The 27,267-nt window shown below is 34.4% G+C and overlaps 1 protein-coding gene across 1 annotated transcript; it reads left to right on the top strand.

Moving 5' to 3' along the window:
- Positions 1–19,349: 19,349 nt before the first annotated feature.
- On the top strand, positions 19,350–22,305 carry LOC135081724 (neuronal synaptobrevin-like). The gene is made up of 5 exons (XM_063976512.1): positions 19,350–19,424; positions 19,694–19,773; positions 20,026–20,077; positions 20,845–20,961; positions 21,788–22,305. Coding segments are annotated over exons 1-5 (318 nt in total). The 5' UTR covers positions 19,350–19,357; the 3' UTR covers positions 21,790–22,305.
- Positions 22,306–27,267: the final 4,962 nt, after the last annotated feature.

Raw genomic sequence — 27,267 nt, 5'->3', positions numbered from 1 at the left:
CAAAAAACTGAATTGAAAATTGGATATCGAAATTTTCGGTTGAGTTTGGAACCTGAAGCTTTTCCAAAAACATTGATCAAAACAAAACCAATCGACAAAATTAAATATTGGTCATTTTTATGGTTGAACCAAATTATGCCACTTTCAGAAAACAGCACATCCTTGTCCGACTATCCGTTGCGATTAATTTGTTATAGGACGCTATTGGGTTTAGATAACTTCGCTAAGGTTTTAGCCGCGTTAATAGCCGCAACTTCGGTCTGAAATGGGATAGAGATAGAATTAGAGGATAATGTTATCAATTTACCCTGATATAACTGGATTTATAGTATAGCCATCACAACAGACTAAACAATTTTGTAGCAAAATACCTAGCACATTAGAACAAATGCTTGATGAATTGGAAAAAAAATGATGTATGACAATCACCAGTGACTGCCGACCAATAAATCAAAAACCGTCGCAATGTAAAATACCGGTAAGTAGGTTTTTTTTAAACAACTTATTGTAGTGCATTATTAAACCGAACAAGGAAAAAAAGATTGATGTGTTGTGTTAAGTAATGTTATGGGAATTTTTGTAGCGTGGTAGTGTTGTAAGTTTTTACTCTTATAACTCGGGAAAAATTTAGTAAGTAGTCAATTTCGTTCAAAATCATATTTGAAATGTTGGAGCAAATATATGTAGGTAATGTATAAATATATGTATGTATAGTCGGCCGTTTGGTGTAGTGGTTCGAAGCGGACTACTATTCCGGAGGTAGCGGGTTGAATTCCCGCACACTACAAACATTTGTGTGCATGAACATATTTGTTTGTATTGGACTGGGTGTTTTCTATGTATAATATGTATGTATTTACAAAAAAAAAGTATTTAAGTATGTTTATATCCGTTGTCTAGTACCCATAGTACAAGCTTTGCTTAGTTTGGGACTAGAAGCGCAGTGTAAAATGTCCAAGGATATTTATTATTATTATTATTTATTATTATTATTATATGTCAAGAGTGCAATTTCACAAAACTGACACCTTCAAAAAGCGCCCGCTTTAACGGAAGCTCTTGTCCAGTCCCAACAATGAGTGTGTTTGCACACACTGATACAGTTTCCATTCGTGCGCTGTTTGGACAGATGCCGTGCGCTCGCGCAGCCTATTACCGCGAGTTACCAGTCACGTGATAATGCCCGTTAAGACGCCGCCGAAATTTGACAGGCACCGCGGGTGACAGTTTTACGGGGCTATGTTAAAAGGACGGGCACTTTACTCGGAAAGGCAGTTTGACGGTATTTTAAAAAGAATTAATGACGCAAATTTAAATAATTAGGTATTGATATGCCATAATTTCGTTCGTTTTACATAGCTTTCCATAGTGAAGCCTATACATATAAGGTCTATAGTAACTCCTATAAATGTTCTTACAAATATAAGTACACACCTACGAGTATTGCAGCTTTCATATGAAGAATATTTACCTGACTGCGCCAGAAGGAGGGCTATGCTTTTTATGATGTCTAAGGGTGGGTTGCACCATCTTATTTTAACTTTGACAAACGTCAAAAATCTGTCAAACTCCATACAAAAAGCATCGGTTATCGTCATAGTTACGGTCAAAGTTAGGTGGTGCAACTCGGCCTAAGACTACTTTGGTTTAGTTTAGTCCAACCTATTTAATAATGTACCTTTTCACACTAACTGATGTTGAGCTGGTCATTAATATCAAGTCATTTAGTCTCCACTGCAGGAGCTCGACTTTCCCTAAATTACCAGGGGCAAATGGAAGATCACAAATGACGTAAGGTACCTATTGTCGGTCATTCTCACGGTTAGGCGTTCTCAGCCTAATTACCTTAACATTTTTGAAATTTGGCTTAATTGACTTCTTTCTTTTTCTTTCTTTTCAGCCAAATGACTTAATTGACTTAAACGCATTTAAATATAAAACACATGAAAAGTACAAATTAAACAATCGTAAAGGCGTCAAATTATTCAAAGCGGTTTTCGCGTAAATGAGACCCAAAAATTTTATGGTCATGGTAATTAGATAAGGCTAATACTTAATCTTACGGTAATTAGAAAAGATATGTAAAATAGCATAAAAACAACATCTTGCACTAATAATTATTTGTATACAAATATATAGCGTCATAAAAAACGCTGTAGGTACTCTTAATAACCCTTTGCAAAAAGAAAAACACTAATTTCTATTATTAATTGTATCAAGATATTTTCAGTATACTGCAAGAATCCAGGCTATAACAGGAACACTTAGTTTCAGCAAGAAAGGGCTACGTGTCACATTTCAAATGAGAGCATTTAGCTGAATCAGAATCTGCATAATCATTTTTTGCTTTAAATGTGGTACAAACGATGGATACAGATAATTGATCAAGAGGTCTCACAAATTTGACTTTTCGGATATGCATATATCGAAAAATTAATTAATGATAGTGTTTTTTCATCTTTTTAATCTATCTGCGATCAGCCATCACCCATTATCAGATTAAATTGAATTTGTAATAGTGACAGTTCCAGCTCTGCATATCCCATGATTTATCACCTCGATTCTTTTACAATAAGTTTTCAGATTGATCCTATTCGATTTCTCCTGAGCCTGAATGCATAATTCTCAGAATTTAGAAGGGATGCAGCAAATAGATTTCATGACGGTCTAGTCTTTGTTTGTAAGCTTTACAGGAATTTTCTACACCCTCTTATCACTTCAGTGGACTTTGTAAACCAAGGTGCACAGCTCAAGATTTTTAATACTTTATTTTGAAAACGTCAAAGTATTTCTACATGTCTACATGGGTCTTAGGATGCATTTGTATATAGTTTGTTCTCCAAGCTTCTTCTGCTCAGTATCCATTGCATATCACGAAGTTTATTCTATGCATAACAAAGCAGGTAGGATGTTGTCTAGGATCATCAGGGAGCCCCGATTTCACTCCATCTAACTTCTTTTTGTGGGGTTACCTTAGAGGTTAAAATATACTCTAAAATCAAACAACCATGCAGCAACTGAAGCTGAACATTCGTCATGAAATCGAATCTATTTCGAGGTTACTCTAACGAAAGCTTTTCAAAATTTTGATGTCAGATTGGAAGAAAAGTCCGTAAAATTGTTTTGCGAAAGTCTAGGTATACAAGGTGTTAGGTAAATGGGTATATAAGCCGACACTAGCCCATGTTAAAATGGTCATATAAATGGTATGGTGAAGTCAGAAATTTGATATCATCGTTTATTTTTTTTTAATTTTCATACAAAATTAATTTTATAAAATCCGATTTGTATGAAAAATAAAATAATTAAAATGAAGATATCAATTTTCTGACTTCACCATACCATTTATATGACCATGTTAACATGGGCTAGTGTCGGCTCATATACCCATTTACCTAACACCCTGTATATTTAATATTTTATCATCATACTTATTCAATCGTAAATGCAATTTGTAGGTAATAATTTCATACAACGGTGATTATAAATATATGGTAATTAGTACATGGGAATTATAAAACGATAGTTTTTCTTCAAAATTTCCAAAATCTGCAGGGTATGCAAATACTGTCTTACTACAACCAGGCCTCCGTCACTCGCCTATGCCGGCCGAGATAATTACCTACAGCGCGCGACAACTTCAAGTTGCAAATCAGTAAAGGCCGCCACGCGCCATGACGCGCCTGTGAGCACACGCGTATTTCTATACACGCTCGGTGTATGTATCATCGTCGCAATCAAGGTTTATTGTTCCAACGGCACTGTTATTCTTCTTTAATGGAAAATCGTAATATTTAGGAGTAATAATTAACTGTAGTAATTTAAATAATTATAAAAAACTACACTTTTAAAATAATTTTGAAATACTTATGACAAAAAACTGTAGCAAAAAAATTATTTTAGCTAATAAAAACATTAACTTTACTTCACCGTGTCTATTTTCCGACACTACACCTTTTAAAACTGTTTGTCCAATTTCGAATTATCGCAACGCTGAAGTTTATTAATAGGTACTTTAGAGATGGTACGATTATACAAACACCACTAAATTAAAGTTTACCAATCGTAAATACAATAAAAAATTAAGTTTTTATTTATTTTACTTTGCTTATACAACCCTGACGCTTGAGCTGTGAGGTAGATCAATTCTGAACACAAAAAAATTGCGCTCTTGTGAGCGTAGTAGTAAGGTGCGATTTCGAATGCACCATGTGCGTTGGATATTTTGCATTATTATTATTACCGTTAAAATGCCGGCATCTGATCCTACACAAAGGAGTGCAATTTCTGTTGCTACTATTATGTATTCTGTGCTACAACGTGCGGAGGCCAAAGTACTGATTCTATTTAAATTAACAACGTGGATCTACCTTCAAAAATCTAGTATAAAAATAAGGACATGGTAAATAGAAAAATTGAAAACCAAAGATATGGTAATTATACTCTTACGCAATTCATCGACGGTACGCCAACGCAATAGACGTCTACTTGCTAACAGGTCATAGAACTAACTAAGGGCTCGCGCCGCGCCCGTAAATGATGTGTCAAATATTATTATTTAGGTTTGTGTGCCCAAAAACAGAAAACGTCACGGGAATTAGGACTTTCGCTCGGACAAGCAGTTTTTTAATTCTAATTATTTACAGAATGGTTCTATTGAATAGATATGTTTGCTATGCATAAGACAATCTTTTATACTCTTTAAAATGTTGAATGGAGTAAGCCAAATCTATACGACATAAAAATTACAGCCAACTTTTAACATTAAGTCGGTGTGCGGACGCGTAACGGTAATTAGAGAACAGAGGTTCATGAAATTAATTAAGTCACAAATACTTAAAATAGAGGCCTATGATTTAATGCACAACTGGATAGGGTTGTTAAGTAACATATAAAAATACTTGCATGTCTCTAATTTGTCATTTTTAACGATTTAACAGCCCGGACACGCAAAAACTAGCTCATCTGAGAATGGCCGTTGTACTCGTCGCAGTCTTATGGATTTTTTTTTAGTTATTTACATCCTGTTATGTTAAAAATATTTAAAGCTGGTGATAAATATACTGTACGTTCATTAATATATAAAATATTTTTGTGTAAATATTTAATTACGATACTTTATAGTGGGTTAAGTTACAAGAGATAAGAGTCAGCGTATAAGCACTTACTAAGTTATTTTTAGTTAGTGGTAAAATTATTATCATTATTTTAGCCATGGCAGGTACTATTGGACGTAAGCCTTCCCAAGGATAGCCACCAAGCACAAATTGAATCTATAGGCGAGGCAGATTCATACATCAGATCGTGTGAACCAAAGGACTTCCACTGGCTAGAGTCCAAAGGCTTTACCCAAGTATTTACGGCTTGATCGCATCCAGGTGCTTCCCAAGATCTTCACTAGGATATTATTTCTATAGTAACGTAGTATTCTTTTTGTAATACGGGCCTGTGGGTTCAACCTACTAATATTATAAATGCGAAAGTTTGTTTGGATGTCTGGATGTTTGTTACTCTTTCACGCAAAAACTACTGAATAGAATTTGATGAAACTTTACAGTATTATTGTTTATAACCCATAACCCAGAATAACAAATAGGCTATAATTTATGACGATCTGTGACAAACTAAATTTCACACGCAAAAGCTAGTAGAAAATAATCCTTTCAAGCCAGCCACGCGATAAATCATATTTTTCGATTTCTCCCCGTCCCAGCCTCAACCTTGCCCCATCCTCCCATAGCGAGACGCTACCACCTTATACCAATAACAGCCGTAAACACCGCCGTCCCCTTGTTAACCTAAGCAGTTAACAAGGATCGCGCAGCACTTAGCTTGGACATGTTAACTCGCGGGACAAAGACGGGGCATGTTTACAATACAACGCCTAGTTGCAGGTTAAGTGAGCTAATTGTATGTAGAATGTCGGAGCACCTGGGCTTGACCTTCGGTTTTTGAAAGGTCAACTTTTGGATCTGTTATTGGTCTGGTCCAGAATCACGAGAATTTGTAAATCTAAATGAGAGTGAATAGGGACTTACAGGGCAGATATGTACAATCCTGGACTGAATCTCACTTAACATTTGGTGCAATGGCAATACCTACCTGCCTTGTTCTGCATTTATAAAAAACATTGGGGGAAGCCTATGTTGAGCAGTGGACGGTGGACGTCCTATAGCAGAAGTAATGATGATTATTTACTTACTTATATGGTTTTTTTGTCATAATTAATTAATCAGAATGCTTTAAAGAGTTAGATGATCAACCATTGAGTCCAATGACTAAGAGTGAGACCCTCTCAACTCGGAGAATTGAATTCCAGGAACAAATGGTGGAAATAATAAGAGATGTTTGTTTATTGTTTCCAATTTGATCTAAACTCTGACATCTGATTGTCAGAGAGTGAAATGAGACTGATGAAATTGAAGTAAAGTAAAGAAGACTCGTTTATTGCCAATATTACAGACAGTTGTAATAGCGGCTGCTGCACTAAGATATGTTTGTGTCGTAGTCCTATCACGATTGAACAAAACTGAGGTGGAATTGTGTAAAGCAATCGTAATCATTTGACAGTTCATAACGTACGATTATTCTGTCAAACGCTTTGTTCAACTGACTTTATCGTACGTTATGAACTGTCAAACGATTACGAGTGCTTTACACAATTCCACCTCTGGATATGGACACACTGTTTATGAGTTTCTTTATCAAATCTGGCATCTATCATCTTTCTCATTGCTGCTGAAATTTGATTCCTAGCCAAGTAAAGAACTAAGAAATTATAAATTACAGTTTCTTGTAGCAGTATTAGCCTCGTGGTTTCATTTACGTATATTAAACTAAACTAATCTCGTAGTCCTAAACATTGTCCTTCCATAAAGATATCTCAGGTCGTAGGCTAAAGCCAACGATCTCATTACCTTCAGATTTCGATCTAAATTAATTACTTGCCGTTCAATGCAAACAGTGTGTTTGCGGGTAGTCCCACGAAGGCTCTCATTATTCCTTGGGTCCACGTAATTAAAGATATGGCTGAAATAAATAAATGCATTAGAGGAGTGAGTTACGATGCCTTGAGGAGCCCTGCTAATAAAATAAATGAAGAGCCTGCAATGGGCACTAAGCGCCGATTGCTGGTGCCGATAATAGGGTAAGTAAGAAAATTCAGAAATTAAGTGGGTATGTTTTTTCGAAATTTCCCTATGAGGCTGTGCATCTATGTAGTGTTTATAGGACTGTATATTGATAAATGCTTTTCCTAAGTTAGGAAGAATCTCAGTTTCATTCTTTCTGATGCTGTAGACTTCACGCATCGAGTTTTGTTATTCAAATGAATCAAAAATTTTATAGTTCAATCCACTCAATTAAATTCTGATTGTATTGTAAAAGAATAAAAATAGTTATTTTGTAAAAGTAATTAACGAATAGGGGATATGTGTATTGTTTGTTGGGGTTTTGGAATTTGTAAAGCTAAATACTTACCTGTAACCCTATTAATTTTTGAGAACATTGTGCAAAGACATGAAAAGAACGATAAGTATTTTGTCTTGAATTTTCCAAGTTTTTTTCTAATCTCCGTATTTCTAAATTCATACTTATCCGCTTCTACGTCTCGGCCGCACGGGCCCGCCGTAGAGCAATTGATTAGGCGGCCCCTTTGTGCGCGCGCGCCGCCTCTCACAACAATTTGCCGCGAGCCTCACCGCCCTAATTTTAATGGCCTTATAAAATTTATATTTAATGTATTTATCATATGACAGATTTGTGTGGATGTGGTGCGTGTGATTTAGCGTTGAGGTGAAGTGGTAAAACCATGTAAGTAATAAAATTTTCACGGAAAATTTTTCATCATGGAAAAAAACCAAGACTCAATAGAAGTTATTATTTTATATTTGTTGGTAAATTATAATTAAGAACATTTCTTAAAAAAAGAGAAAGATAGGTTATGCCACGGGGAGGACACACGATTACACGTGAATTTTTTATGTCAAAATGCCAATTTTCGAATTAAATTACAATAACTTAAGATTCAAGGAACGAAATAAACAGTCAGGTAGATATGTCAGGATCTACATTTTTAAGGCTTTAGATTTATGATTGCTTTCACCTAATGTCCCAAAAAAATTAAAATCATGTCCTCATTATTATTTCTACACGAAAAGCTATTGTTTTATTGTGAGCAAGCACGCGGGGCGCGCATTAGCCTGTATGGGTATGACGAGGTGCCTACAAACATGTAATAACATCTGCATACATTATCAACCTTCTTGCTCTGACTTAAGAGCTACAGGAAAAACTTTTTTGGGACGGTGGTCTTAGGACAAGGTGCCTTTAAACGTGCAGTCAAGTTTGAACTTTGTTGCGCGGGCTTAAGAACTAAAACATGAGGAAGGTGGTTATACTGTTTTAGCTGGGAGTTCTTGTGCAAATGCATCCTCTTTGTTGACAATGATGTTGCTGAAATCGAAATGAAACCATAAAGTTCCAGAGTTGAAAGTAGAAAATACACAATCGTATTAATTTAACCGGAATGATGGACTATTAATTAAATATAATTATAATTTTATGATTAAAAAATAGCTTCTACTATCAATTAAAATGGTTTCGTTTATCTATTACTTGCATTTTGAAATTATAGCCTAATTAAATTCTGCCGAATGATTTTTGTGACGAAAGTTAAACGAATACAAAATCCTTCTTTTTCCTTATTTATTAAAAACTACTGTGTCTGTCTTGCTTGGGAATAAAAACCCACGTCTCAAAAACCAAGCCTGTCATTTTGCTATATCACGGAGCGCTCAGCTCTTCGGTCACTCAGTCAGTGCTATAAGTATCACTAGCACTAGGTACTCAAGCGACCAGTATACAATTAAATACAATACCTATTCCATGGCCTGTGTTATCAATTGCATCCAATAACCAAATCTATAACCCAACATCAGCTGATAACAATCCATATCCATTCATTAAACATTGGGATGTACATGTACAGACGGTACATCAATATTAGCACTTTATGTAGTCGCAATAGGTACGATTTTCCAATAAAATTGTCCTGTATCCTGCACATATAGTTCCCATTGAGCTCCAGGTCGGACCTACCCCACGGGTGGGCAAAATCGATGGGCCTGCACGCAGTGAGCCGCGCATGCGTGCTGTGGTGTTGGTGTAATGGTGGAGAGAAAAGCTTAACCTGTTTACTGGGGAAATAATTGAAATTGACATATTAATTTCGCAATTAGTTTCATTATGAAACATTTTCGAATCGAGACTAATTTTGTTTTTTGAAAAAAAAAATACGATGTCCTAAAATAATTTTTTTTTTAAGAGATTTAACTGATAACACTTTATAAGTTGATTGAGCATATTTAGCTACTACCGTAGTCTTTGATAAATCAATCTAGAATTCTACTAGAAGATTACCTCTCCCTATATTATATTAATGGCTATATCTAAACTAAAGGACAATGACCAAAAGTGGTCCAAATGTCCACCACTAATGAGACCTATATTGGCTTATAGTCCATTAAATAGAGATTAACTTTCAGTATGGGACCAAAAAAAAATAAGCTGTCAGTAAAAAGTTATGACTGTTTCAAAGATTGTAGTAGTTTACGCGCTAATCTCAGGAACTACCGGTTCGATTTGAAAAATTCTTTTTGTTCTGGATAGCCCATTTATCAAGGATGGTTTTAGGATAAATAACATCACCCTACAACCGATAGGGGCGGAGCAGTAAAGACAAATGTTGTAAAAATGGGAAATATTATTCAAACTAATTTTACGCGTACAAAGTCGTAGGCACAGCTAGTATAATATTTAATAAAATTCATCTATAACCCCGCGCCACATGCGACATGACATAACATGCGTAGATTAGTCCAAAATGTGCAATGGATACAATGACATCAAGAACATTTTTCGGATGAAAAGGTAAAAAACATGACTTTTCATTCAGTCATAACTTTTTACTGACAGCATATTTTTGATTACGGTTTGGTTATAATAAATCAGAATTTAGTACACTATTTTAGTACATAGGTCTCGTTAGTGGTGGACATTTGGACCACACTCCATACATTTTTGGTCATTGTCCTTTACAAAATTAAACAAATTCAGGTATAACTACATTTAATATAACTACATCTCATTTGTGTAAAAAGTTCATTTGATTGCTTACTTTTCAAAGGTTTTCAGAAAAAGGGTTGTAAACAATGGGTTAAAGTGAAACGAGAAGAGTGTGTTTTATTTCATCCACATATTAATTACACATTTAAATTCGTACACCAATCAAACTTTAATCATGCTCATGCATGTAAAGCTATCCACCATTTTCTCTTCACATACTGAAAAACCTACGAAAGCTCCGTGTTCTACGAAAATCAATTAAAATTGGCAAAAGCTCAACAGGCGATGTCCGTAACACTTTTCCGCCTGACGTTACTGCGGCCGAGAGCTTTGCGGCAGTCGGACTCTGAACCATGCAGTAAAAGCTCTGTAAGCTCAACAATAATAGTTTATAGTTTGTTCCTGTAGCTTTCTTGTGTGAACGGCTGAAAAGGGAAAGATATAATGTAAGTACTTGACGATAGATTATAGTAATTAGTTGTTTAGTGTCGTAAAGGCCTTTGTGTCGAATGTAAACAAATAATGCCGGTGCGGCATTTTTGCGGTGTTTGGTTGTTTTGAAAGTAGGTGCTTCAATTACCTATATAAATTATTGTTAAAAAAATATTGTGAACAAGATATTTTAAAAGTTTAAAATCCACAGCATCTGTGAATTGTGAAATGAAGTATAATGCGGCAAAATAAATCTTTTTAGTTATGTTAGTTTTTGTCACTACCGAAAAGGATGAATATTTAACTAGTAAACTGCCCCTGAATTAATGATATTATATTGACTATGTTTTTTATCTTTAAACCTCCAGATAGTAGTGTCTGACTTGATTGCAGCAATTCATTTCAGCACTTGCCAAAATGTTTATTTCCTTTAGTTGACCTATTTGAATGTTATTATGTGTTTTAAAGAAAATTAACTTATTACTAGAAGAGAAAAGCCTTATCAACTAGTTGACAGGATGTATTTATTTTATTCGCTTAAATATTGACTACAATTATTAATGGTTTGTGAATTTGATACTTACAACTACCCTGGACTGCAAAGGGTCAGAAACTTTTGAAGATATTGAAGATTTTCTAACAGACCATTTTTTTTTGCCGTCCAGTGTATTTAGACCCCTACTTTTGGACATCACAGAACAAAAGCATTGTAAGTTTTAGGTAAGCTCATTTTTAAAAACATGGTTCTACTATCACTTGATCGTGGCCACGAGTCTCTCTCCAACTTAATGAACCATTGAGACTGCTCTCGGCAGAAATCGCCTCTTGTGACTCTTTCTGGCAAGTAATTGCTTGGAAATTATAGGTTGACCCATCAATTTTATTAGTTAGTTAGAGTTACTTGCCTTCTTAGATTTGAAAACTTATGCGACTCCCTTCATATATTATCAGACATTTTAATAAAATCGATCTCTCATAGTATTAGATTAAATAATTTCATTCAAGCTCGGAATAAAAAGAGCTCTGTGATGTCATGTGTCACCCTGTGCGTCCACGCGCACTGTGAGACCTCATAGTATAGTTTGTGAATACGGGCGTAAGCGTGCTAATAAAAAAGCAAATGACTAACAAACAAAGCATTTAACTTCTACTATAAACTGTAGTAATTTCTCCGTAATTATCCTATAAATTGTTACCAAAGGTTTTAATATGGCATGTAAAAGTGTTATAACGGAGTCGCCCCAGATTTTTATTGCTTATGCCTCTATCACACCCTGATATTTAGGCAATGTTACGAAGGTTTGCGCCATTGCGTTTTATAGAAACGTAATTTGGCACATCTCCAAGGATATGGATCGGTGTGGTTGGCAAACAACCTTGCTGATATAAAGAAGATGTCAGCTGTAAAATACTCTGGTCTTTATTTTTATTATACCTACGTTTTGGGTTACAAATTTTTTGGTAATAACGTAAAGCTTATAAAAAGAAAGAGTAGTTTTAGTAAGCTTATTCTGGGGGTCATTTTCTATTTGTAAAAAAATATTTGAAGCTTACACACTTCACATTTTCCATTATTAGTTTTATTTTTATTTTTCCTGAAGGTTGCACTTGCTCTTTAAATAATTTATGATGAAAATGTGCGGAACCAAAGGTAGGCGAGCCTTGACTGTTTTTATATTACTATCGTATGAAATTATGTGGTACTGTTAGATCTAGATCTAGCATATTTTCGGAACCTAACATCCTGAATTTTGTTATAATATTAAAAATACTGAGAGTACCATTTTTCAATAAGTAAAAATAACACTCGACATCAAATAAATCGCACCTCCGCGACAAGCACTTTCAAACGTATGCATCCCCACTTCCCACCAATATTGGCACCATTGAAAAGCCTAGTTCTATACTTCATTTCATTAACGGAAAGGTTTTTACCCCAAAAATGTGTCTGTAGAAGGATCCAGAGTCACTTCTTCAAAAAATAGGTAGTTACGCTTGAGCCAACTTTTATGGCTATAAAACTGTTAAGTTGGGATTAATCGCTATTTATCTGTTAAAGAGGACACGTGAGATCATTAATTAGTTTTATAACCATAAAAGTACAATGACCAAAACTGGTCCAAATGTCCACCACCAATGAGACCTATATTGGCTTATAGTCCATTAAATAGAGATTAACTTTCAGTATGGGACGAAAAAAAAATAAGCTGTCAGTAAAAAGTTATGACTCTATGAAAAATTGTAGTTGTTTACGCGCTAATCTCAGGAACTACTGGTCCGATTTGAAAAATTCTTTTTGCTATGGATAGCCCATTTATCAAGGATAGGTTAAGATTATATAGCATCACCCTACAACCAATAGGGGCGGAGCAGTAAAGACAAATGTTGTAAAAATGGGAAATATTATTCAAACTATTTTCACGCGTACAAAGTCGTAGGCACAGCTAGTATAATATTATACTATAATTCATCTATAACCAACATTAAACCAGTTGGAAATAAGACTATTTTTACCCCTTTCGCATTATTCCAAGTATTCCAATATTGTTGTCTTTCTTCTGAGCTTATTTTTTTTCTTTAAGCGAGAACCTAACACGGCACACTAAGCGACATGACATAACATGCATAGATTAGTCCAAAATGTGTGATGGATAGAATGATATCAAGAACATTTTTCGAATGAAAAGGTGAAAAACATGACTTTTCATTCAGTCATAACTTTTTACTGACAGCATATTTTTGATTGCGGTTTGGTTATAATGAATCAGTATTTAGTAGACTATTTTACTTCATAGGTCTCGTTAGTGGTGGACATTTGGACCACACTCCATACATTTTTGGTCATTGTCCTTTGGTCTAATTGATTCCAGAGGTAAGCCCAAAGTGGGATCTTTTTTCAAGTCACATTTATGGTATATGTTAATCATTTATTAAGAAATTAAATGTGTTTTTCTTTAAGGATATTTATTGGGCTTTCAAATAACACCAATATTGTTGGGGCACCATGATTGTGTCAGAAGAAAATCTTTAAAGTTCGCGTCGCGGAAGGTGCGGTTTATTTGATGTTGAGTTTATTTGAAATTTTTCATAATGGTTAGTGTTTTACGTGGAACTAGGTACAGACAGACAGTAAACAATGACAATATTTATCATACGAATTGGTATATCCCAAATTATATCGTAAACTACCTTTCCGCCCGCGGCTTCGCCCGCGTTGAATTTTGTCTGTCACAGAAAAACGTTATCGCGCGCGTCCCTGTTTCAAAAACCGGGATAAAAACTATCCTATGTCCTTTCCCGGGACTCAAACTCTATGCCAAATTTCATCAAAATTGGTTCAGTGGTTTAGGCGTGAAAGAGAGACAGACAGACAGACAGACAGACAGACAGACAGACAGAGTTACTTTCGCATTTATAATATTAGTATAGATAAGTACTATTACCCAAATCGGCGCCAAAAACTTAATCAGTTACACAACATGGCAGTGACAATCACACAAGGTTTCAAAGGTTAGCACAAAATCAATAAACTGCATACAGCCGTTCTCACGGACACCACAGTTAGTCGATAAATGTTCATATAAAACAATATAGGTCAGTCAGTATTGATTTGTGGATGACATTGCAAATAACTCTTGAACTAATTAACTTTTAAAAAAAATAAAACCGACTTCAAATGCGTGAACACAAAAAAAAACTAAAAATTAAAAATATTGCGTATAAAAAAGTTCATCCCCGATTTTCCACCCTTGGGGGTGAAATATTTTCTTCAAATTCGCATGAAACCCCCCTTTTGATAATACCTATTCAACAAAAAAATAATCGTTCAAATTGATTTATAATCGGCGGAGATATTGCGTATAAAAAAGTTCATCCCCAATTTTCCACCCTTGGGGGTTGTTTTTTCTATTATTAAATTTAAATGGGACCACCCTTGAGGTATTACCTATACGCCGAAAAAAGATTTGTTCAAATCGGTTCATAATTGGCGGAGTTATCGCGTAACAAACATAGAAAAAAAAAAAAAAAACATACGGGTCGAATTGAGAACCTCCTCCTTTTTTGAAGTCGGTTGAAAAGAATTAAAATGAAAAGTAATATTGTATAAACTAATAATAATTTCTCAAATGTTATAGTGTCATGCTTCTCAATCTGGACTGTTACTTAGCTTTATTATTAGTTTTTTTTTAAAGAGATAACTTGGCATTGTCATTCTCACTAAAATGTCTCTGGGGTGGTGGCGTAGTGAGGCGGGTCGTTACATTCCCTCTAATATGGTCGAGTGAAGCGATGGCTGGTTCACTCGTCATGTCTGTGAACAGGCGCTGCTTTCGGGGACTGGTCAATCCAAGTTATTTAAATTTATGTATGCGAGTCATTTCTACTAGTACCTTAATATATAAGTCTAGATATTAGCACGTCACTACCTTGTTTAATATACCACGCAATCTTGTATACCCATTCTTATGATACACCATACAAGAATGCATGGTAAATTCAGTGAACTGCTCCTGAATCGAATGTACCTACTACTACTATTTCTATTTATTTATATTAACCGGCAGACAGTGGTGACTGAGTTTGTTGCGGCGCTTCTTCTCAGCACTTGCCAAATGTTGGTCTCGAAGCGCTGGTAGGGTAAAAAGATTATGAGACATGTAGAGGCTCCTTAAGAGCATATGACGATTTGTAAGAACTATTTATTAGTCTAAACAAATAAAGAAATTTTGACTTTTGACTTTTTTTTGAACTAGAACCTTCTAGTTAATGGAAATTGATAAGTTCAATGAGTACATTTGAAAAGTTGTTGAGGTTTTAAGTAAAGTAAAATAATAAAGCATATTTTTTTATTTTTGATGAAGCTTAAAACTAAAATAGTAAGACACGGATCTTAACGCGACGTTTATTAATGAGTTACACTATGTACTCACGGCTTGACGTTTCGGCTGCGATGCTGCAGCCGTGGTCATAAGCAGACTTTTTTTAGTTGAAATGGAACGCGAAAGTTTAAAATCTTAGATGTTATACAGCTGGTTAGGTAAATGGGGTATGAAGCCGACACTAGCCTATGTTAACATATTATGCATATACTATTTATATGCATAATACGTTAGTATACAGTCCGATATCATCCTACATCCCAACTATATATATATATATATAATATTATAAATGCGAAAGTAACTCTGTCTGTCTGTCTGTCTGTTACGCTTTCCCGCTTAAACCTCGCAACCGATTTTGATGAAATTTGGCATAGAGATAGTTTGAGTCCCGGGAAAGAACATAGGATAGTTTTTATCCCGGTTTTTGAAACAGGGACGCGCGCGATAAAGTTTTTCTGTGACAGACAAAATTCCACGCGGGCGAAGCCGCGGGCGGAAAGCTAGTACAACATAATTTGGTCTCGTTTGAATAGTATCTTGTTAATTCCAGGGCCGCAGAAGGCAGCAATGGACCCCCCGGGCTGGCCCCCCCAGAACCAGAAGTGGGGCCCGATGGGGAGATCATCGGGGGGCCACGGACCCCTCAGCAGATTGCTGCGCAGAAGAAGATGCAGATGACTAAAGCGCAAGTCGATGAGGTATTGCATTAGCGTAGGCGCACACCGTTGATTTTTAGTTGGCCGATAGTTGTGCCCGATTTCAAATTGTATGAAGAATCGGCCAAATCGAATCGGCGAAGTGTGCGCACCCCCATACATGCCCATACTGATCCACTGCCCAACTAAACTATCGGCCGACGAAAAATCAACGGTGTGCGCCTACTCTTAAGGCGATTAGAGTCCTCAATGACCTTGGGCGTTTGACCTTCACGCCGCGCGAAACACCCGCGCACCCCGCACGAAAACTCCGATTTGACACCGATCAAAATTACACGGGCATAGGTAGATACAGAATAGAAGCTCTTTTTTCGTGACATTACTGCCTATTATTTTAAACTGGAATTGATGAACCTTGATGTCGGTGTCATTTAACTCAGGCGGTAAAGGTATTTAATAAAAATAACACAATCCATAAACATTTTGTACGGGATATTTTTTTTTTTTCGTAAATTTTCTAATGTTTTTGTCGGTTCAGCCGTTCTCGAAATTTGAACATGTATTATGTAGGTAACTTCGGGTGGAATCTTGCAAGCTGAATTTGTTAGACCAACTTCCTGACGACAACTGTAGATATTGGAACACATAGTAGTATTGTCTATGGTTTAAAAAAGCAAACGTTTCTTTTTTTGTCTATTGTCATTCTCTTTATGTCACTTATGAACAATAAACTGAAAATGTGTTTAATCTCGTCTTTTTATTAGAAATCCTTCAACAACTGATTGAGTTAAAATTTTTTGAGACAATGCAATATTGTGATGACATGGAGTCGATCTGATGGTAGAGCTAGAATGCCAGTGGCCCCATAGCAACTCCGGGATTAAACGATTCCATCGAGTTTAGGCTCGTTTGATTTGTATTTATTTATTTATATAAATATAAGTAAGTAATATTATGTAAGTAAGCTACTTTAAAAATCACGAGTACCTACCTACTTCAATTCTCAAAGGCAAACAGGGTCTGATGATGGAGCTGGAATGTGGCCGTAGGAATAGGCTAGTTTCTTAAAAAAAAACACTTTTAGTCCGTCAATTACACTATCAAAAAATATTGGACACGGGATATTTTTATTTGTCAACAAACAAGTAATTACGAAGTTATGATGCGATGAAATTCCGCGTGACGTCACAAATCGCAACAATTTTAAGCACGCCTTAACGTCATGGGCCTCATCTGAACTTTGGCGCGCTTTATCTCTTTAAATTTTCATAAGTTTAAAAAAGTGAAAAATACATTTAAAGTATTTTTTGGTAAGTTGACCGACGGACTAATTCAAACTCTTGCTTTACCTACACAGGAAACATCCCTATTCTTCGAAATTATTACGAGCTACATAACGAAAAATCTTTGCTACTACGCCGCAGCAAATTCCGCATCATAAATAAAAAAATAAATTTAAAGAAAAAACCTTTTTTTTTAAACAAGTTTTTGTATGCTAATAATTTTAGTTTCATGACATGCTCCCAAAATTCATCATCTTATAAGAGGATTTCAGTTTTTATCGACGAAACTTTTTAATTATTATAGCCTATAGGTACGTTTCATGGTTAGGTAATTTAGGGAAGTTTATTTGCACTTAACATGAAAAATATGGTATCAATGTACTGTGTACCTATGCACCTTCAGTGGCAACAACAAGGTCTATTGAGTACCTACCTATAGTCTACTAAAGGCATGAAATAAATTAATTTTCACCAAAAATTAAAACCAACTCCAAAACGAATCACCAAAAGGTACGCTGTCACCGACTCCGAAAATATCAATCATGATATACGGGCATTTGTAATCAGTATCCACATTTTTAATAAGCTCTATAGAACAATTTATCAATACCACTTTATCTTATGTTTTTTATACTGTGGTATTTTCGCGAAGAAACATATTGAAAATCTAATTCTAAATGGCCCATTTTCGCCGAGCCTAAGTATGAAAAATATAAATTGTTTTCTTCACGTACCTAAATCGATTAAGTTACTGATTCTGACTCGCTCCTAATTTGGATACTGATTGCAAAGGCCTAGTAAATAAATAACGGAATATATTTTCAACTTTTACTTATCTAGTGCCGTTTATTTTGGAGTCGAGATTTTTTTACACTAACAGATTCTATTTAGGTAGATAATAGCGTCCGAGCATGCCTTAATTCAATCTTATCGTCTGACTGAACGTGCTCTATGAACAACTCTGACATAAAAACTATTGTCAAACAAAGACTAGGTTGCACCATCTTATTTTAAATTTGACAAAAGTCAAAAATCTGTCAAACTCCATACAAAAAAACACCGGTTATCGCCAAAGCTACGGTCAAAGTTAGGTCACGTCAGGTGGTGCAACTCAGCCAAAGAAAAAATTCATTTTTATCGCTAATGTCAGTTTGCAGCGAGTGACACAACCTCCCCGTCTGAAGGCCAGCGGCCGACTGCCGCCCGCACCCCGCGAAGGCCCCCTCAACAGCAAAACGTTCGGAATTTATCAAAAGTAAAATTTATGAATGAAAGTAATGTTCGATTGAAAAACGCAACGTGTCATTTAAAGATTAAAGAATTCCTAATCTATTCGTGCAAAAATCTTTTAAATTAACATAGCCGTTTTGGAGGAGTAGGGAATTAAAGTAAAAAATCGATGTCCCGTATTTATTTTTTTAATCCAAAACAAAGAGACGTAGCGAAAATTCAAACGTCACAAATGTAGTCCTTGAACTGTTGTATAACATATATTTTTTTCAACTATTTCTGTTCAGCAGTAAAAGAGGAGTAGGCTTTACAAAATGCCCATTTGACGCGGATTGAGGACTCTAATCGCCTTAATGTTCACTTGAATAACTGTAATTTTGGTGAAACGTTTACTTTAATCTTAGTCCATTATAAAGCATTATAGAGGGAAATTCGCAAAACACAATTTCTGACTTCGGGACTTTATTTAGACTAGTTAGGAGGTGAACATATTATTATCAAAAGTCCACGCCCTTAGCCCTTGTCGTTAAAGAATTCATTGACTGGACTACTTTTATTATGTCCCCGTTTACGAATTCCATCAGATTATAATATGACGTAGTTAGATTGTTAGTTTACAATCTCACGCGTAATATTATAAACTGATGAAGTTCACAATTGCATGTTGACATACGAGTATTATAATGTTTTATCAATGAAAATAAATGTTATAAATTATTTCGTTATTTGTTTTCAGGTGGTAGATATTATGAAAACAAATTACGAAAAAGTGTTGGAGAGAGACGTGAAGTTATCGGAACTGGATGATAGAGCAGGTAATCCACTAAAAATATTTTAAATTAATGTGCACAAAGATATAGGACATACTGTAAGTACTAACTTAGTACTACTTTACTATTGGTACACGAATTTATTGAACCAACTTCTATATTGCATCTTTTTCTCCGTTTGGTTCCGCAATGTATAACTTTTACTGAAACTTTTTCAGTTGTTTTTCTTCGTAATTGAAAGCATAATGGTCATTATTTTAGGGAACGACTAACTTTTTTCATAATACACTGTAATATTATTTTTTATATTTCAGATGCTCTTCAATATGGTGCCTCACAATTCGAGCAGCAAGCGAAAAGTTTGAAGAACAAGTTTTGGTTACAAAACTTAAAGGTACGGTCTCGAACATTTTATTTGTAAAGTTTTTAGTATAAAAGACAAGATATTTTGACTGTCAGTCTCTTCTATGATTTTGAGGACCTAGTGTGAATATAAATTTATTGATACACTTGTTTTAAGAAGACTGGAGGCACGTTAGAATTTGAAAATAACATAAGCTTGTTGAAAAAATAACAACCGAATTGAGAACTTCCTCCTTTTTGAAGTCGGTTATTTAGGTTAATAAAATTATTCTTTGATTTTCAGATGATGATCATAATGGGGCTAATCGGTCTAGTCATTATAGGTCTACTGTACGGTGAGTTAAAGTTTATTTTCCTACACTTAGAGACAATCGATGTTGTTAGTTTTATGTTGTTTGAATGGACTGCAACAGAAAGCTTTAAATTAGATGTTAATATCAATGTTGTCTTAAAAACTGAGAAATAATGAATAAACCTATTGATAGTTAATGAACATGACGTTTCATACGTTTTCATCATAATTCAGTATTTTTCAGTTTGAAGTGACGATAAGTGTAATTTTTTTGCAAGATTGGCTGTTAATATGGCTTAATGACTGTTAGGAGAGTGGAAAATTTAGAGACCGTGTAGACTTTTTAAACAATCAACAAAATACCAACAATTACACTAATTTATACACACAAACTCTGTAGGTACTTACTGTCCTTTAGTTAAATAGCGACCAAATTGTACCATTGTACGCCGAGTATAACATTTGGACTCCAGATGATCTTGATTCTGTGAAGTTTGGCAATTTTGTCCTGAAAAGGTTCTTTTGAAGTGAAACAATTTAAAACTTTCCCTGAAACATTTCAGGCGGGAATTTTCACAACCTCTAGCTAGGTATATTATTTAATTTTGAGTCAGATATAATGATTTATATGAAATACTCATGTTACAAATTACTGGAGGTATTTTTAAACATTGAGATTGATACCATTTGAAGGCCAGCTAAAAAGCTGTTACTGAAAACAAAAGATTTATCGATATGGTTCTTCACTACGAGCCACACAAAACTGACAAATAAAAGAAAATACATCTGTAAAACTGTAAATGTTGTTAGTTCGATACCGTGGCACGCCCAGCGTGACCAGCATCACTGGTGGTGGAAGCGATGCTGCAGTGGCCCCGGCACCGGCTCCAACGGCAGACAACGCAGTGGTGCCCACCAACCCACATTGTAAGTACAGCTTTAGGAAGAAGCACACTTATCAACCCGGAAACGGATCGTAACCGTGTCAACTCGAGGCGGTCAGTATTGCAACGCACACTTATCCGCACTGTAACTTAAACGCCTCACCTCGCGGCGATAGGCTACTATACTATACGGTGTTGATCCTTTTCCGGATTGATAAGTGTGGTATGACCTTAATGCCACAGTAGACATGCTAACATCGCATCGACTGTATCGATGCAGCATCGCAATTTCGCGACTTTGTGCGTTCAGACGCGGTATCGAAATCGTGCGTTTTAGCGACTGCTGTTGTTGCGTCGAGCTTCTGAAAAGCGACTCAATCACCGCGTTTGGCGTTTTTAAATGTGCGGTGTGGAATGTCTGGTCGCAGAATTCTAAAAATCGGCTAAATGGCCCATCGCGATATTAAAAGTGGCATGTGTGCTTCTTGACCGATATGGCATCTTGGAATAGAACTCTGCATGCAGCATGAGTGTTTAGCTTATAGTACCACCTTAAAATACATAAAACTCTACTAAGTACCATTCACATTTCCCCATGAGACTATTTACACTATTCGCACGTCTTTGCATTACTGAGTTTCGTATCCTTAAGATTATAATGTAAAATAATAATAATATCAATGAACCTGCTATTTATTAGAATCTAAATAATTACGCAACTCTACATTTTACACGTTCAGTCTTATACACTTACATACATAATAATATCTAGTACATAGTACCACCGATTTAATTCACATTAACTCGCCATGAAAATTATTTTTAATAATAAAATGTTTTTTAATCAAACAAACCTTATTATTTTTCAGAAAAATACACGTAACACAGCCCGGCGTCTTTTGGACGAAATACTTAAAAAAAAAATTTAGTTATAAGTAAATAATGTTGTGTTGTGTAACTCTCAATGAATTGATAACGGGTTATTTTACTAGATTACATAGGTAATTATTTATGTTTATATGTAAGAAAGTACTTACTATACAACGATGGCTACATTAGTTTTACATTTACAAGAAAAAATATTATACTAGACATGTAAAGTATAAAAGTTAATTACTTATTTATTTATGTATAATATGTTGTAGGTAAAGCAAAATCTATGAAAATTATGAAAAATAATAACCTAAGTGTAATGAAAAATGTAAAATATGAATTCAATACTTATGAATGTTGTACAATATTCGGGTAATACCCATTATTCTTCATGAAAATTATAGTCGGACTATGACATCTTGAGCTGTGAATAAATTCTTTTGCGTGCCTTGTATTGATTAGACTTTACTATACTTCAACTGTAGTCACGAGTATTAAATACCAATGACAGAGTCTTCAATGTAGAAACACGTAACTATAAAATCTATAAATATTATAAAATGGATTGCCTTACCTATTTACTGGAATTGAAGTGATAAGGTTAAGTAGTGAAGATGTGATAGTGTTGCCAATTTAAATTCGAATATCAATCGTAGCAATAGTACTGATACTATAGCTTACAATAAGACAATACCATTGATAGATGCCAATTAATATTGTATTTATGAATATAGTATTGAGCTCTATAGACAGAGTAGCTGATTTCGATGTAAATTTTTGGCAACACTAGCGCATGACGTTGCTATTCTCTACTTAGTATCTAACCATGGTCTGACATCGTATTATGGTCAAACGTCGTCTATAAATCTATTTTCAGCCAAATGGGTCCCATGAAAAATAATATAACTCTTTATTATAGATGTGAATGCATTATTATAATATTCTACGATTTATTGTGATAGTTTAAAATATACACTTAGAAACTTTTGCACGTCAATTAATTTATTTGCCAAAATTCAATACTTATAAGTAGTAAAATATTTATTAACTATAAAACCTATTTACCAATTACAATATAAATATTTATTCATACAGAATCTTCATAATAATATTAGGTTATACCTACTATACATAGTTATTATATTATGTATTATTTATATTATACCTTAATGGCATTCATTATCATTATAATTATTGCTATAATTATAAATGAGTTATACGTTCAGTTCCAAGGTAACACAATAAATACAGGCAAAAATATAATAAAATATATACAGTGTGTCCGGGCTTGTAGTGATCAAACTTTAATGGCGTAATCTATGGACAATTTTATCGATGAAAATACTTCAAATTTGGGGCTTGACCCATTTGTCGCAAAATTACGAGGATTTAAGTTTTTAATTTTTAGTTTTCACCTCTTCCTTCAAAAACAAGTGAAAACGTGGGTAACTTAACATTAATAAGCGAATATTTGATATCATGCGATAGTCAATAAAATTATCTATTAGTAGAAGTAGAAAACGGACACAAGTTTTATACATTTTATGGAAGTAAGAATGGATTGAATTAGAAAAAGACATGATTTTTTTCACTTCTTTTTCAGTTATTTTCCAACACAAGAAAAACCAGGTCGTTAAAGTATGTTTTATTTGCATTGTATTATTAGTATTTGAGCTATTCTACAAAACGAATGTAAATTTATTAGTCTACGTCTATTACTTTCGACGTAATTGTTGAACAAAGATACCCCTTCCCAGCCGGTTCCATAGTGCTGCTAACATGCGAAAATGCACTGCCTGAAAGAATCACACAACCTATTCCGACGCGCTATGGAACCGGCTGGGAAGGGTTATCTTTGTTCAACAATTACGTCAAAACTAATAGACGTAGACTAATAAATTTACATTCGTTTTGTAGAATAGCTCAAATACTAATAATACAATGCAAATAAAACATACTTTAACGACCTGGTTTTTCTTGTGTTGGAAAATAACTGGAAAAAAAGTGAAAAAAATCATGTCTTTTTCTAATTCAATCCATTCTTACTTCCATAAAATGTATAAAACTTGTGTCCGTTTTCTACTTCTACTAATAGATAATTTTATTGACTATCGCATGATATCAAATATTCGCTTATTAATGTTAAGTTACCCACGTTTTCACTTGTTTTTGAAGGAAGAGGTGAAAACTAAAAATTAAAAACTTAAATTCTCGTAATTTTGCGACAAATGGGTCAAGCCCCAAATTTGAAGTATTTTCATCGATAAAATTGTCCATAGATTACGCCATTAAAGTTTGATCACTACAAGCCCGGACACACTGTATAATCTGCAAGAACAAAAAACTTTCAAAATACGTACAGGTTAAATCCGATATTATTATAATTTGTATAGATAGAGGATAGATTAAAAATCTGATATAGGAAGAACACAACATGTAATTTATTTTTAAAATAGCACAACTTAGTAACTTGAAATTAAGGCAGTAGAAAATTTGAACTTATTATAATTAATTATAATACAAGTACAGGTAATAAAATATGTGGTGCCATTGACAATATTAGTTCTTTTAAACTTAAGAAATTCTTGTGTGATATTGGGGTGACAATTAGAATATTTTATAATTTAGTATTATAATTTAACTATTATAAAAATGCTTTAAAAATAATAAGACCCATTTATGATATAACAACTTAGTAGTCTAATAAATAATGGATTAACTGTGGCGTGGCATAATCACAGTTACGTTTTCATACGATGTCAAAAGCGTCATGACACGCCACGATTATCAAAGCTTACAGCTGTTATGATGCCACGCCACGGTTTTAACCACTGTTTGACAGAGCTTAGACAACCACAAAACTTGTCATTTGAATAATACAGACTCAAGTGGGTCTTTTAAATGAATTAATTACAAAAAATCTTAATAATTTGCTGTAGTATTCTATTCAGTTGTCATGACTTTAATTTTAATATCTAGGTACCACATTTTATGGTACTGCCGAGTGATATGGCCGTCCCAGCCATGACATAACCCACTTTAGCTTTACTGTATTTGTACAAAATGTAGTTAGAATTTCAATTTCTTGCTCGGACCTATATAAAATTAAATAATTGTATTTACATTTCACGTTTCCATTGTACTACCTACTATTTATCTAAAGTGTTTGAACATAAGGCATTTTAGACTTTATTGTAAGTATCTGCTCTTATGAAATTAGTGAATATTTTATGAATTATTTTTTCAGTTTCAGTATTTGACATTAAACTTCTTCATTGAATAAAGCCCCAAAGAGATGTGCAATTTATTTACACGTTTTAATTAAACATGCTGAACTGTCACAAAATCAACGAAAATAACATATTATGTAGTAAAGGAATTGTTTCTGAGGTTCATTATAAAATAAATAAGCCGTGTTATTGGTCTAATAAAATGTGATTGTATTTACAAATAATAATCGTGTTTTATTTTTTTCCGATTAATAAACTAGCCACGGTCTGCTACCTTCTTGGGGTCGTCGGTCCATCGAGCATAGAGGTCCTGCATTGAAACAATCCTTTTAAGTTGTTATAATTTGGACAACTACTTTAGTTTTATACTGACCCAATTCCGGACAGGAAGTAAAAGTCTTTCGATATCTCGCAGAACGACATCTTCAAACTCCATTTCAGTTCGTTCGTTCGTTTCAGCCAAATGACGTCCACTGCTGGACAAAGGCCTCCTCCAAGGTTTTCCACAATGCACTTCAGTAATATTTAGATAATACAAGATTGCCGAAGACTTTTACTTATACATATAAGTACTTGTAGGTATTTTGTTATCTATTTCAATCATTTAGTAGTCAGAATGTTACAGGAAAACAATCAATCAATGTTTATGTAGTACAAAATCAGACAGGGTAAATATATCCATTAAGTTTTCATCCAATAGCCCTGTCATAACGTTACAAATTTTCTGTCTATATTGAACAACTGCAATTGATCTATCTAGCAAGGCAGATGGCAGGCTATCATCTTGCCATAAACAATCTAGATTCCAGCCAAACATGCACAGTGAACCATGCGTTGGTACATCACGTGAAACCGCCATAATTTAGCATTTAGCAATACTCGAGCGGAGCGTCGAAGCTAACGTGTTAATAGTCTAGCTAGAACAACGAACAATCTTCGGAAATTGATAAATTTAATCCTGTCATAGTAAAAACGATCGAAATTAATAACTAATTCACTTGGAATGCTACTTTGGTTTCAATAAAATAAGGTTGAGTTTGGAATGTGTCAGTTTTGTCTATGGTAAGTTTCGCAAGCTAACAGACTAGAGCATAGAGAATGATGTGAGAGCTCGCGAGCTTTCTCTTTGATCATTCCCGCCATTTTGAGTTACAGTAATGGCTGTATGACTTGAGTTATGCGTCCGCGTCGCAGGAGTTTAAGTAATGTTGGTAGTGTTAAACCGTTAGTGTGAGGTTCGAATCCGTAGCGGGTCTGGTAAGATGGATCTTTATGAGGTGTAGCAGCGACGCTATTTGAATGATACATACCATATACATTTGCAAATACAATTGTAACGAATTCCAATTAAAAAAATAAGAGGATGATGGGCTCTTTACCATGAAAAAAAAAAGTATTTTTAATGAAATATTTTAAAAAATTGGCGACCTTAAGTAACCTTTAAGTAACTTTATTGTTTGAAAAAAAAAAAAAAACAACTCCTCATATAAAACAGTCAACCGAGTAGTTTTTCTAAAGTGCTGTCGCCAGATAACATAAAACTAAATTAAAACATTACTACTTATTACCCTCATACAATTAAACCACCATTTTAACAAAAAGTGACAAGCCTTCGAGTTTATTTCGACTTAGGCCAGTTTTACTTGACAATAAACAAATCGAAAATGTAAACAATAAAATCGAAACGCATCGAAGCACTCTCGTTAAATTACACTAACGTAAATGCGCCTATTACCGCCAGTTTAAGCTGTCTTCGGATAAACGTTAGAAAATTAGATATAAGACGTGATGATAGAAAAGACACTTTAATTTATTTATAACAATGATGAAGTAATCTTTGAATTCAAGTAGTAACAATGAGTATACAATCACACAATAATTAATAAATAGCAATTTAATCTGAAAAAGCAGTTGTTTCTATTACCGACCTATAGACGAGGTGTGTTTCTATTAACGTTTTTTCTGTTTCTATTACCGACCGCTAAGAATATTTCTCTTCAATTGGGTATATTCCAAGAGGCACGGGTTCGATTCCCACTCAGAGGCTCGGGAACCACTTGATTTTTTCAAGTTAAATTTGTTTTGCTTTTAGTTTTAGTTAAATTTGTTTTGTTTTTTTCAAGTTATTTTTTTTTAATTATTAAAAGAGAAAAGGCACGCTTCTCGAAAATAAATAAATAATCAAGCAGAAATAGTAAAATAATAAAATTCCTCTATTATACTTGATTACGCGGTACCCGGTGTTC

This window comes from Ostrinia nubilalis, chromosome 20 (assembly GCF_963855985.1).
Source record: "Ostrinia nubilalis chromosome 20, ilOstNubi1.1, whole genome shotgun sequence".
Classification (NCBI taxonomy): domain Eukaryota; kingdom Metazoa; phylum Arthropoda; class Insecta; order Lepidoptera; family Crambidae; genus Ostrinia; species Ostrinia nubilalis.
This window is presented reverse-complemented; position numbering and strand designations above follow the sequence as displayed.